Source organism: Aulostomus chinensis, chromosome 10 (assembly GCF_037954235.1).
Source record: "Aulostomus chinensis isolate RoL2024-O1b breed Wild chromosome 10, RoL_Achi_v1.0, whole genome shotgun sequence".
Taxonomy (NCBI): Eukaryota; Metazoa; Chordata; class Actinopteri; order Syngnathiformes; family Aulostomidae; genus Aulostomus; species Aulostomus chinensis.
The window spans coordinates 17,280,655-17,294,845 of record NC_141329.1 but is presented as its reverse complement, the minus strand read 5'-3'; the positions used below and the strand labels follow the sequence as shown (position 1 = coordinate 17,294,845).

At 40.6% G+C, this 14,191-nt stretch overlaps 1 protein-coding gene across 11 annotated transcripts in view; it reads left to right on the top strand.

Annotated features, from left to right (window-relative positions):
• Positions 1-296: 296 nt before the first annotated feature.
• Positions 297-14,191, top strand: part of myo18ab (myosin XVIIIA b) — a 148,144-nt gene continuing 134,249 nt past the window's right edge. For all 11 annotated transcript variants that reach the window (XM_086216186.1, XM_086216185.1, XM_086216182.1 and 8 more), the window contains exons 1-2: positions 297-430; positions 4,721-5,831. In XM_086216186.1, the coding sequence (XP_086072312.1) occupies positions 4,812-5,831 (1,020 nt within the window). In that variant the 5' untranslated portion in view covers positions 297-430; positions 4,721-4,811. The remainder of the gene's footprint in view (positions 431-4,720; positions 5,832-14,191) is intronic.

Sequence of the window (14,191 nt, the reverse complement as noted above, 5' to 3'; positions counted from 1 at the left end):
TTGCTCTACCACATCCCATGTTGATCCTGTGTGTGGACAATATGTTTTTTATTGGTATGATAAATAATTGTATACGTTCACCACTGATTAATTCTAACAATGATATAGGCCAATCAGAGGTGTAGCCTGAACTTTTTTCCATCATGAGGACAAATATTATGCGGGCTCCTTTCGGCTGTGGGCGCTAAAATGCTACCGCACGCCAGGAGTCGATATACCTGGAGAGCAACAAACCGGCTGTAGATCATATAAATGTCCAGCAGGGGTCGCTGGTTGCCTGCCTTTCTTCCCGTTTGATTGGATTGGGAGCAGCCAGTTACGGGTATGTTAGCTACAAGCCAGTCTGCGGCTGTCGCTGCTGCTGCGTTCAAGCCGAGCTGCGCCCAATAACGAGGCACCAGAGGTGCTCCATTTGCTGGACTGGAAAATAGTGAGTATTCTGAATATTCTGAACATGTGAGTTTAGAGGGAAAAAACGCCTTTTTGATAGCCACCAGCGTTGAGGCAAGCAGTCGGTTGGGTTGACCAAATCATTTTCACATGATTCCGGTGTCTCGTAGGATTTGCCTCAACCAAAAATGTGGCCAAAAACTCAGGCTGCGACTTAAAGCAATTAGGCTAGCTAGCTAGCTGGACGACTCACCGGAAAGTTAAACAAAACAACAACGAAAATCTGTTGGCTTGTGCTGCTGGTGCATTTTCATTGAGATGACATGAACACGCAGATATTTACTATAAGGTAAAATGAAGGTTAAACCCACGTACCTAACAGTAGCTCAGCTAGCTAACGTAGCCAAAAAGCTACACCTATTTTAGCGCTGTCAAGCTTTTTTGTCATTAATGAATGCAGGGTGTCTGTTGTTCGCTCTGGCTTTGTGCGTGTGAGTGGGCCAGCTGTTGGCATCGATGGTGCCCGCAGCTTAGTAAGGAGTTGGAGAGAACTGCCAGGGCTTAAAAACAGGAGCTGGTTTCATGTTAATTAGTCCTGCTTGTGACGCTAGTGGTACCGAAGCTGTCTCCTCCGTTTTGTGGCCCTGCTTGAGGACTAGATGTTATTGTGTGTTGCTGGACAGCACTAAAGTCGGACAAAACATGTGTGTGACAGTTTTGAGTGTATGATCATCTGTGTATTTGATGCTTGGCACAAACCAGCTGAGTGACAGTTCTAGCAAGGATGGTCGGGAAGCCCTGGTAGGACTGATCCGTGAACCACCACCGTCATCGAGGCAGTGATTGAAGTAGGAGGGGGCTGTTTGTTTGGGGTTCCAAGGGAGCGAGGAGTCCTCCGTTAATGGGAAACAGGCTGTAGAATGTGTGAGGTGGCAGAAGCAGGCTGTCGCTGATTCTCAGGCTCTGGAGAGATACTGGAGCCAGAGAATGTGTTCTGGTGTCTTCCATCAGGCATTTACAAGGCCACCTACTCACGTGGAGTGGTAGTGCAGTCCTGAGAGCTGGTAACAAATGTCAGATGATGTTGCATATCTCCTCAGCAGAAGTACATTGGTCTTGCAGGCTTTCATGAGATCTAAAGCATTTTCATTTTCCTGCAAAATAAAAAAATCCCAGTGGCCTAATCATCTAAGAGTTTATAAGCATCTGGTACTTCTACCGTACATTAACCTGCTCTTTGTTTGGACACTTTGTTTCTGTTAATAATCCTTATATATTCCGTTCATATGATATTTATCATCAATTCTAATTGCAATTACTTCTGAATTGAGTTGTGAAATGATTGACAATATTTGGGGAGTGTGAATTTCTACATCATTTATGTTTTCTATAAAAAAAATATGAACATGTTTATAGTGCGATTTTGTATGGAATTCTGTAAAGAGATGTTTTCTTAGGTCTGTACATCTCTGCAGTATCTAATTTGAAATAGTATTTCAACACATAAATCGCCTTGAACAAATATATCTATGATTTGAAAATTGCCGAAGGCCACATTAACATTTTGATTAAATTAGGATTAATTATGCATCCCTGCTGTGACTATAACGAAGGATTATTTTGGATCAAACAATGCTGTCAGATTTGTGGTGAATTGGTAACAAGAAACAAGATTAAGATAACAACAGATATTTTGCAATACATAACTACAAAAAGTAAGGAAAACAGACACAAATGTTTATGGTAAGATAACATGATAAAGCTTGAAATCATTATACGGCTGCAACCCTTTCTAGAGTTTTAAAATAATACGTAGGCCTGTAATAACAATACAATCACTGCATCATACAGATCAGTAAATAGATTCAAATCAATCAAATCAAATCAAAAACCTTTATTTTCAATCTGTAGCATACAATGAAATCGGAGTGCAACTCCCTTTGGTGCAATTTAACAGAAAAACAAGTACAACAGTTTTAAAAACAGAAATAGAAAACTATACATAATAAATACATAAATAAATAATGTATGTGTGTGTACATGAAATAAAAAAAAAATTAAGTGGTGTGATATTGAAATTACACAAGAAAGAGATAAGACAGCACTTGCACTTGGATACAGCAGATTCTTTATTTGAATGTGAACAGCAATTTAACAATTTAATGATCAATATGATCAATATAAAAATGTAGTGAGGTAGGTTATTTGGTATTGTGGTTGTTGACTGCAGGGATAGCTCTAGGAAAGAAGGTATCTCTGAGTTGGTTGCCTTGTCCCGGCCTTGTGTGACCTGTAGCGCTGGCCCGGGGGTAGCAGTTCAAACTGGTGATTGCTGGGGTGAACGGAGTCCTTGATGATGTTGATGGCTTTGCTGAGGTAGCAAGAACTGGCAGTGTCCTCTAGGCTGGGCAGAGAGCAACCAGTGATTTTCTGGGCTGTGCTAATAACCCTTTGGAGTGCTCTCCTGTCTGCTGCTGAGCACCCTGCGTACCATTCTGTGATGCAGTATGCCAGTATGCTCTCTATAGCACCTTTCACACTGCACCAAAAACGCGGATGAACACGGTTGTTTGGGCCCCCTTAAAGGGTTGACTCGGCATTTCGACCCGTGTCCACCGACCCTCCAAGCGACCCGGGTGTTTAGCAGCTTGCCTCGGCTCTGCTTGGCTCATCTGTAGTGTGAAAAAGGCAACCTGCATTGTCTCAGGTTTTCCACGACCTTCCTGTCACATTCTGATTTTGTCACTGTGCCACCTGTCAGACTGTCATTGTGGAAGCTCCAGAAAAAAAGAAAAAAAAATTTGGGCTGCACTGTGAGAGCTGCTGTCCCTGGAGACTCTACTTCACTTAACTGGGCAAGTGCAACTGTGTTTATAAACAACTTGTATAGTGATCTTGCACATCTTTTTTATCAATCATGGCGGCAGATATCTGGAACTGTAAGGGACACAGTGATTTGTGGGAACATCACCGGCGTTTTGAGACACGGCACACTTTTATGTGTAATTGATGACGTTGTCAGCGCGATGATGTACGAGAGAGAAAAACACAGGCACGCAGCCCTCACAACGGGAGCTCAGACCCGCATCTGCTGGAAGTTTGAATGCGCCCTAATGCCGAGCAAACGCGGGTACAAAAACCCACTTTGACACGCATGTTTCAGTGTGAAAGGGGTATATGATGGCTCTGTAGAAGGTCACCAGCAGTGTCTCTGCCAGGTTGTTTCTCCTGAGCCGTCTCAGGAAGTGGAGATACTGCTGGGCCTTCTTTACCACCGCTGTGGTGTGAGCAGTCTAGGAGATGTCAGATATCTGCATGCCCAGAAATCTGATGGAGTGGACCCTTTCCACACAGTCCCCGTGGATGTTAAGTGGGGCTGGGTCCGCTCTACCCTTCCAGAAGTTCAAAATTAATTCCTTGGTTTTTGTGGTGTTCAGTTGGAGGTTGTTTGCTGAACACCACACTGTCTCTTTTGACCCCATCTCTGTAATTAGACTCATCTCACCCTGAGATCAGCCCAACGACGGTGGTGTCATCTGCAAACTTGATGACAGTCTTTGAGAGATGGGTCAGGTAACAGTCGTATGTGCAGAGTTAACAGGGGGGGACTCGATACACATTTTTGTGGAGAACCGGTGCTGAATGTGATCTTGCTGGAGAGGTGGGAGCCAAGATTTCCCCCAAGTTGGGGGGGGGGGGGGGATCAGGGCTAATTTATTTGAAGAAGCACTGCCCTAAGATAAGATTTGTTATAATGAATCAGAATAAAAGGTGTGGCTACCATGTATTTATAGCCTCTGACTCAAAGCAGGTATTTCTAATAGATATCAGAACAAAGTATACTTTAAAAGTCACACATACTGTTGTAATCTGTACAAGACAGACAGTCCTCTGAAGTTGTGTGCAATAAGACACTATGCAAATCTTATTTGGCTGTGAACATGTGCTGAGCGTGAGGTGTGTTCTGAGATGTTTTTGTTCTCATATTATCACACCAGATACTAGTGTGCACTTTCATTTAGCTGGTGTGCCAAACAAATACTACATTACATTATACGTATAAAAATAATTCATCTGTAGCCTGTATGCAAGGTGCATATTCTGGAAGTGTGACTCAAATATGTCAGTGAACCTGTGTGTGTCGTTGAACAATCAGTAGGTACAGTTTGAGTCGGTTTGCACAGATTTCTTTGTCAGCATGTCTTCTATGATGTGACTCCTGTGATCCCTCTTAAAGCAGTGCCTAATAAATTCTTAGGAATCAAGGACATTTCTACTTTTTCTGTATTTTTCATGTTTGACAGTGTTGGTTCTGTTTTTCTTTCCTCAGGGGATTTGGCCCTGTTGGTCAATACAAAAGCACCTGGCTAGTGAACTGGACATCTTCCTTGTAAGGGAAACCCAGCATTTAGCTCACCAAGATGTTTAATCTCATGAAAAAAGATAAGGAGAGGGAAGGCAGTAGGAAAGAGAAGAAAGATAAGAAGGAGAGGATGTCTGCAGCAGAGCTGCGCAGCCTGGAGGAGATGAGCATGCGGCGAGGTTTCTTCAACCTGAAGAGGGAGGCCAAGCGAGAGTCCAAGAACAAACTGGAGATCTCTAACCCTATTCCCATCAAAGTGGCCAGCAGCAGTGAGCTCACTCTCACTGATATTGAATCAGATGGCTTGAGCAACAGAAGCAGCATGGTTCTGGATGAACAGCTTAGCGCTGCCAGTTCCACTGATGACCTGAAGGGTGAGGGTGGTGGAGGACAGGATGGACATCGCAACTCAGTACGTGAGCGTGTGGCTCACTTTGGCTCACTGGCCAAACAGAACTCCTCACAGGTGGGCCAGATGATGAAGCGCTTCTCCTTTTCCCAGCGTAGCAAAGAAGAGAGCCCTTCAGAGGGGTCCACACCTTCAGGCCAGAACTCCGCTGCCCCATCCCCACAGGTGGAGAGCAAAGTCTTCAGTATACTGCGCAAACACAGCCTCCAGCAGCAGTCTGGAGTGCCGGCCCCCAAAAGAGTCTGCATACCTGAAGTGGTTGATAAGACCTTCCCTGCACATCTTCAGCTCCCAGCTGTCGTTGCACCGAGTGCGCCAGAAACACGTGAGCTGGAGCTCCAACGCCGTAACACAGGTGACTTTGGATTTTCTTTGCGTCGCACCACCATGCTGGACCGCAGTCCAGATGGAGGAGTTTACAGGCGTGTGGTCCACTTTGCTGAACCTGGAGCAGGCACCAAGGACCTGGCCCTTGGTCTGGTTCCAGGTGACAGGCTGGTGGAGATCAATGGACGGAATGTGGAGAACAAGAGCCGAGATGAAATTGTGGAGATGATACGACAATCAGGTGACACGGTGCGTCTGAAAGTGCAGCCCATCCTGGAGCTGAGCGAGCTGAGCCGCTGCTGGCTGAGGAACACGGAGGGTCTGCGCAGGGAGGCGAGACATGTAAGCATCTCTCTTTATACTAACAACTAAACTCACTGTAAACCACTGAAGTTTTCATGGTACTGATGTTGCGCAGCATCAGAAACTCCTCTTGACAGGTAGATTCAATGCAGAAAAAGCACATAATGACCCACTCTCGGGGACTGCTGATGCCTGCTGCAGGCCAGTAGCATCAAAGTTTCCCACTAATTATATTGCTGTCTTTGCTGGTTTGAAGATGATGTACTTATTTCATTCACTGTGTCTGTGTCATATTCTGTTGTTTCACATTGTTTTTCAGCAGTGGGATAAATTGCTTTTCTCCACAAAGCACTTTCAACATCATACTTGTGTGGGCGTGTGTGTGTGTGTGTGTTTTTCTTTTTTAGCTAAATCTCTTTCGCTGTCTGTTGGGTATCCTAGACGAGTGAACCCAACCCAGAGCTGCATGTGTCAGTGCTCATGTTGAGGTTGTGAAAAGGTTCTATAGCACACAGCAGGACACCCGAGACGCTTTGATCTCTCTCTGCCCACTCAGTGGTTATGTTTACATGGATGACAATATTTTGATAAAAGCCTGATTAAGACATTGATCGGAATACCCTGCCATGTAAATAGCATTTCATAACTACTGTAATGTGAATAAGGTAGTTGCAATAATCAAATCCAGATGTTGATTATTCTGATCTTAGTCACATGATTGAAATGCGTACAAACATGTATGTCAGTCAGACTGCTTCACGACACAACTTCCAGCGAGTGCTACAAACTCACCTTTTAAGCTCAGTGTTCTAATATATGAAAATTTAATTTAAAAAATTAAATTTTTATTATTTAAGAAAATACCTCAATTATGTCACAATGGCAACATTACAAGCGTTTCTAGTCAAATTCCAGAAGGAACTATATCGTAGGATGTAATTATGTAATGTGGGTGTGTCTTCAGTCATTACTCTGTAACATATAAACAGGAATATGAATGGAATATTCAATGTGAAACTACTGTGAACACTTCAAATGTTGTCTTGTTTGGAATAAGTTGGATTTTTCCTTCTGTGTAAATGTTGCCTCTGACTCCTTGTGGATGGCCTCTGACCTCTTTCCATGGGATACTGTGGCCTGTTTTGTTCTGGTGTTTATAAACAGCAGATGTGTTTGTTCCCAGTGTACATCAAGTGTCTTGTTCAGGCTCTACACACATGTAGCCTACAGTCTAGCTTGTAGTTTATGGAAAAATATGGAATGAATATGCTTCCAAATATAACATCATTTCTGAGAGTGGATGGAAACTCAAACTGACATCATAGTCCTGAACCAGTGAGAATAGTGAGTTGACCCATGGGGGATTTTCCTTTCACTGCTCAAAGACATGCAGGTTAGACTGCGTTTTTAGGAGGAGTGAAGGGTTGTCTGGTTAATGTGAGATGTGGTAGACTCCAAGCCCTCTTCACACTCCACTGTATGCATGCATCAATAAAGAAAATGAATGAAATGATGGATAAATGATTTATAATGGGACGCACCTTGCCTGCATGATGAAGCTCAGGTTGCCCCTGCTGCTGCTAACAGAAGAACAGTCAACTCCTCACCAGCTGTCTGAAACAAAACCAATACTGTGAGCTCACTATTGAGGGTGTGTCTGAATCAGATATGCTTGCCAGTTTCAGCCTATGGGGAGAAGTATCTTCGAGGCAAACAAAACCTTACATTTATTTCTCATTTCCTGCTTGCCCTGTTAGTGCAAACAGAATCTTTCCTCTGTGTTAGTCCTGACAACTCCAGGAGCCACCATTATTATAACAGGGCCAGTATTTGTAAAATTGCTGTTTTTATTAACTCTTTTTTTCTTTTACTTGTACTTTCCTGTTGTTAAAAGGTAAAAAAACAACAACAATATTACCTGCACATATGTTTCACATTAAAGGTCTTCCAGCTGCTTTAATGTGGAAAATCTGCAGCAAATGCTGAGTTTCAAACACAAAAGATACTAAAAAAAAAGTCAAGTATAATTGATTTTGCTTTTAACATTGCATGGCATAACTAATTTATTGGACATATATGCACAATTCTGGAAAAAATATCTTCATGTATTTTGACAGATTTTATAATTGTTATATATTATATGAGAGAGAATATTGATTTATTTTTTTTACATCATTACTCTCATTCCAGTTGAAAAACAATCAAAGTGCTGGTGTGAAGTAAGTGGTAATCTGTAAAACAGATGTTTTCATAGATCGGTAGAATATGATGTGTAGGCATGACATCTTTGCAGCACCGCAATATTACATTTAAAACTTTTGACACTTAAATAGCCTTTAACAGATACTGCACCTTCCTGCAATTTCAAAATTGCAGTAGACCTAGTACAACAGAATCACGCTCTGCAACTCACATTTATACTTATATAAGGTTTCCTTTAAGGAATGTGCTGAGCTGCTGAAACATAAACTACTCTCTGGGGAAAAGTTTATAAAATGAGAACCATTTCCAAATTGATATTTTTGGTTTTCCTGTACTTCAAATATGTTGTCTTTTTTAGACTAATGGTCAAATGCAATGAGTGAGTATAGGTTTATATGTAATTTTGTAATTTTGGAGGTAAAGACACTTTTTGTGTGCATTAACAGTATCTGAGTCCACCGGTGGAGCCTGCTTGTCAGCATCAGAGGGCTTTGTTTGTTTGCCTCTGTTGGCTTTGGATCAAGGGTCCTTGTGACAGAGTCAGAATGAAAGGGACTCTGAACCCCCACCCCACCCTCACCACAATTGAATTCATCTGCTGTGGGAGGCAACCCAAGCAGGCCAAACAGGAGACAGAAGGAATGTCTTACTGTGGAAGCTGTGTGTTGGAAAAATCCGACTCTGCCTGTAACTGCACAAGAGACTTTGTGTTATGTGACATGTTGATGTAATGATTTCCATAAAGAAAACAGTGCACACGAGTGGGAGCATTTATAGGTGTAGAAGTAGTGATGGTGTGAACACACATATGTGTACTTTAAAGTTCATGAGCTGAAGTCGGCAGCTGATTTGTGAGTGTCTTAAACAGCGGGCCTGTCTGGGTCTCCTTTGTCCTCTCTAAGTGAGCTCACCAGCTTGACTGCTGCTCTGAATAAAGACAGGCTAACAGAAGGACCATCCGTCAGCCATGACGAAGGGCTGAGATGGGATCCTGCATCATTGTGTCAGCTCGCGTCACTCCCAGTTCCAGCGGCTGCTGCCAGCTTTCTGCATATCATTATATTCCTGAGACAGCTGTCTGAGTCAATGATGAGACTAACACAATCACACTAGAACTATATATACGTATGTGTATATATATATATATATATATATATATATATATATATATATATATATATATATATGTATATATATATATATATGTATATATATGTATATATATATATATATGTATATATATGTATATGTATATATATATATATGTATATGTATATATATATATATGTATATGTATATATATATATATGTATATATATATGTATATGTATATATATGTATATATATATATATATATATATATATATATGTATATGTGTGTGTGTGTATATATATATGTATATATATATATATATATATATGTATATGTGTGTGTGTGTATATATTTACACACTATAGTATACATATATGTATGTGTACATCTATGTGAATGTATGTGTATATACACACGTGTGTATATATATATGTGTATATACACACGTGTGTATATATATATGTGTATATACACACGTGTGTATATATATGTGTATACACACACGTGTATATATATATAGATATATATGTGTATATACACGTGTATATATATATAGATATATATGTGTATATATATATAGATATATATGTGTATATACACGTGTGTATATATGTATACCTACCAATCTACACTTTATTTTCATTTAATAAAAAACTTGCAGTTATTTATTTATTTATTTTTTTTTTACGTCAGTGGAATTTTCAGAAATATATTGTATTATTTTATGTTTTCCTTTTCAGGTAATTATCCCCTGATTTATTTGTCATTTTCCTGATGTTCTTTAAAAAGAATTGATTTGCAAAAATAACCCAAAGCTATGAGGAAGTAGTAGCAAGAAAACAAGACTTTTCTCCTGCAAGATGAATTCACAAAGATTGTTGATGTTGATACTGGATCCAATTTCTTATTTTTTAATGCTTGTGAAAGGTGCCTGAATGCATCCTATCTGTAAATGAGTGTCTGTTCTATAGAGGGACTTGTTGGACTTTGTGATCTGAATCTTTGAAGTAAACCTGCTCTGGTGCTGGTAAACTGTGCCCGGCTGGTTATCTGTTAGATATAAGGTTGTGATACCAAAAAATTTAACAAGATTAGTGCATATCCTCATAAACACACCTTGTTTTAGAGTCCATGAAGAGCCCAAGAAGTAGCTGGTGCAGACAGGAACAGAGAACAGAAGGACCTGACTGGCTGCCACTTCCTCCAGTTGCCTTCTAAACAGCTCATATCAACACTCGTAACTGGTGCCAGCACTTTTCCACACAAACATTAGCCCATTAAGATTTAATCAAGATGTGGAAGCGGCTTGACAGGATACACCTATTCTTCTTACTGTTGCCAGTGTGGACAGGATACTCTAAAATAACTACTGGAATGTCTTTGGAAAGGGTGACATGTTGCTTCCCAGCATCTTCACATCAACCATGTAACTAAGACCAGGCTGGACGGCATTATCAGCTTTACAGTCACAAAACAGGGTCCAAATGTAGCCTTAGTATTTTTATTGAATCTTTTTTTTTTCCTCACAGATTATTCCCATCTTTAATGGAATGATTACATAAGTGTACTTTTCAGAAAAAAATTGAGTTAGAAAAATTCTGGTGTCCTTGTACAAGAATGTGTCTCATTTATATTTTTTACTGAATGTTTGATTCAATAGAAACGGTTCTTTCTCAAGCACTTTGCATTCCTAGAGACTTGGTCCCGCTCTCTGTGTAGTTTCACTAGTTTTCAGTGTTGTTCTGCTGCCAGAGCTATCCGTTACTCTTCTGCTTCTAATGATCTCTGAGAGCTATTGAGTATATATATATATATATATATATATATATATATATATATATATATATATATATATATATATATATATATATATATATATATATATATATATATAATTTTATTAAACCCATTGTGTAAAACCAGCTCTCGGTTAGTTTGTCAGTCTGTAGTCATTTTGATTTCCTGCTCTCCTCTAGTTTAGTGTTGCGTACATGCTCTGTTTGAAGTAAGTTGATTTATTTTAATATTCAGTGCAAGCTGATTGAGAAAAAGACCACAGTCAATAACCACGAGAGTCTGTATGAGGTCAATTGTGGGCTCTGACTTCCTGAAATGAATCTTTGAAGTGGAATTCTCAGTTGATAGCTTTTTGACAGTGTAGATGCAACAATTGTCCTTTTAAAGGAACATGTCAACATTTTCCATCAATTTTCATGCCAGATGAGCAGATACAAGTCCTTCTCTCCTCTCTGTGCATTGCAGAGGCTTAGACTTATTTGACTGCTGACTGCTAGTTAGCTTAGCTGCAATGAACGCGAGCTGCAGGGTAGTAGAGAAGCCCTCTTCATTTAAAACTCATCAAATACACTTTTCACCAAAAGAATCAAAAAGTTGGCATGTTCCTGGAGGCATGCTGTTTTCATGCTTCCTGTAGCTTCCATCTCTCTTCTTCTCATCCCTACTTTGCTATCCATCATTACCCTCACTAGTGCCTGTTAACTTTGGCACATGCCATGTTATTTCGACCTATTCAGGAAGCAATTCTGACTTAACTCACTTCCACGTTTATTCAAACATCGCTGCTTCTTGTACTCATACTGTTTCCTCGGGTCTCCATGCCCATTACAACTTCTATACTTAACTCACTTTTCCAAAGGGCTCCAGTAACAGCATCATGATAGTGTGTCTTTTCAATTTAAGTGGATTGTAGTCATGGTGATGTGGACTGGAATCACTGGTACCAATACATCAGTTTTGTGATTGTGTCTCTTTTATGAAGCCTCTGCTGTTGTTGACACTGTATGAACTTCATAACTCTACTTGATGTTTATTGTTTAGTAATGAATAAGGGAATCGGTAAACAATAGGTTCAGTAAATATAATCCATCATAGCTTCAATATTGGTCTAATCTCTTAATTCCCATCCCTAAGGAGGTTGTCTTATTACACTGACAATCAGATTATTGTTGCTGTGAAGAGGCATTTGAGTTCTAACAATATTTCTGCTTTTGAATTTTCAATTATGTCTGTGAATGTAATTCCAACTTTACCAAACTTCCTCCTCATTGTTTCAAGATGTTCCTGATAGTCATTAAGCTCTTCTGCCAGCAGTGCGCTGACTCTGTGGGGATCTTTGCAGAATACAGCAGTGATCACTTTTATAAGTACTGAATTGAGTTCTGCTAGTAGCCAGGTACTGCACAGCCTCATGCTAGTAAGCATGTAAACTATGAACATGGTGAGTTTGTTGGTTAGAGAATGTCAACAATAGTCTGAAGATACTGTAAATGCTGCTCTGCCAACAAAATCATACTGTACTGCAACAGAAAGTATGCTGCTGCCATTGTTTTGCATATAAGGATGAAAAAAATAGACTAGCTGCTAAAAAAAAAAATGCCATTGGTTGTGTTCCAGTTGCTAGTGACAAGACTGGTAATGCGACTGGATTCTGAACCGTCGCTATGGTCACATCGCACTTCCAGGACGGATGTTGGGCATGTCTGGACTGAGAAGAAGTCAGAGGGCATAGCAAGAGAAGTGAAAAAATGCTTTTTGATGTGAGTGAAATGGTCATTTATGACATCCTCAAGGCTGCATCAGTGGCAGTCCTCTTGGCTTGTAGATCTGCTGGAGTAGAAGACTCAAACTCCCTAAGATTTAAACAGTATCAGCAGCCCTGAGAGGAGAGGGGAGGCTGGAGCGTGAGAGCGAGTTGAGGTTAAAGTAACAAGAAGCCATCTTTTACTTGTCTTAACAGGCTGACTGGAAACAACGGGAAGCAGGCCTCTCCCTTTAGGTCTCACTCTGGTATTTGTGGAATCTGCTTTGGAACAAATAGGCCACTTCCTGACCCTTTTCCCCTGGGATTCTCTTCTCGAGGAAGAGGAATGAACTCCTGAGGCTGAGGGCTATTGGCTTGATGGTTATGAATGTTGTTCCATGCAGATGAATCGGACTTTAGCGGATGTGTACCACAGTATTCATCATCCGATTTTTTTTTTTCCTGCAGTGCAATCCACACTTCTTGAGGCTAAATTAAAATGCTCCATTCTCTTGTTTTATGCATTTATCAGACCTACTTTTGTACTGTGTGTTGAGTGCAGAAGTGTAGAAACACTGGTGTCATCAATTAAGTGAAATTATGTTTGATTCCTACTAAAATCCTCTTGCATGCCAAATATTCATCAAAAGAATCGTAATATGAAGAGTGGTTCTCAACAGACTCCCTAATTGCACAAGGAGCTCTGGGTGCAGGGGGGTTCAGTTCCATCTACTTCCTAGGGCCCACATTAATGATTTAAAGCTGCAGGAAAATGAAACTTCTTCTTCTTTAATTGACAGTGTTTGTTTCCAGTAAGTAATATATGACAACAGTGAGTGTCCCTCTGTGAGGCCACCACAGAAATGGTCACGTGACGTCTCACCACAGCATGCCACTATGCAGTTAAAGAGTGCCATATGCTGGGCTTGTGGAGAGGAGGTCACGTGACCAAAACCACTCCAAGCTCCAACCATTACTGCAGTTCATCTTGTATCTAATCGGGTACCTCTGATGTGGGCTCGAATTTGACATATTTCAGCCCACAGTTTAATCGACTTTTCGTTATTATTATTATTATTATTATTACGGTTGTTATTATGGGATTAGGGAATGTCAATAGATCAGTTCTCTTATGTCCTCTTACTCACCTCTAAATTTATATAAGCCACTTGATTGATCTTGTGACTCCTAGGTATGGACACATGTACAGCCTCTCTAGTGTTTCTGCCACACCAAAAGATTCATGAGAAATAGAGGGCATTCGGGTCAGCACTTTAGCACTCATCTGGAGGGGGCAGGGGTCATACAAGCAGCTCTGCTGAACTGACATCACATTCAGTTGTGGCCAATATCAAGTTTGTTGCAGAGCTATTTGGCTGGCTGGCCATGGATTTGACATGGATCATAGAACATACACACCCTTAACTGTGTATGATTTTGACCCTTTAGATGATCGCATCTGCCAAAATGTGATGTGGAGATATTTTTTTCCTGTGTAACCGCTGCTGCTTGTCATCCCTGTCCATTGTAACTCAAGAACAGCTTCAAGGAATATGACCTTGT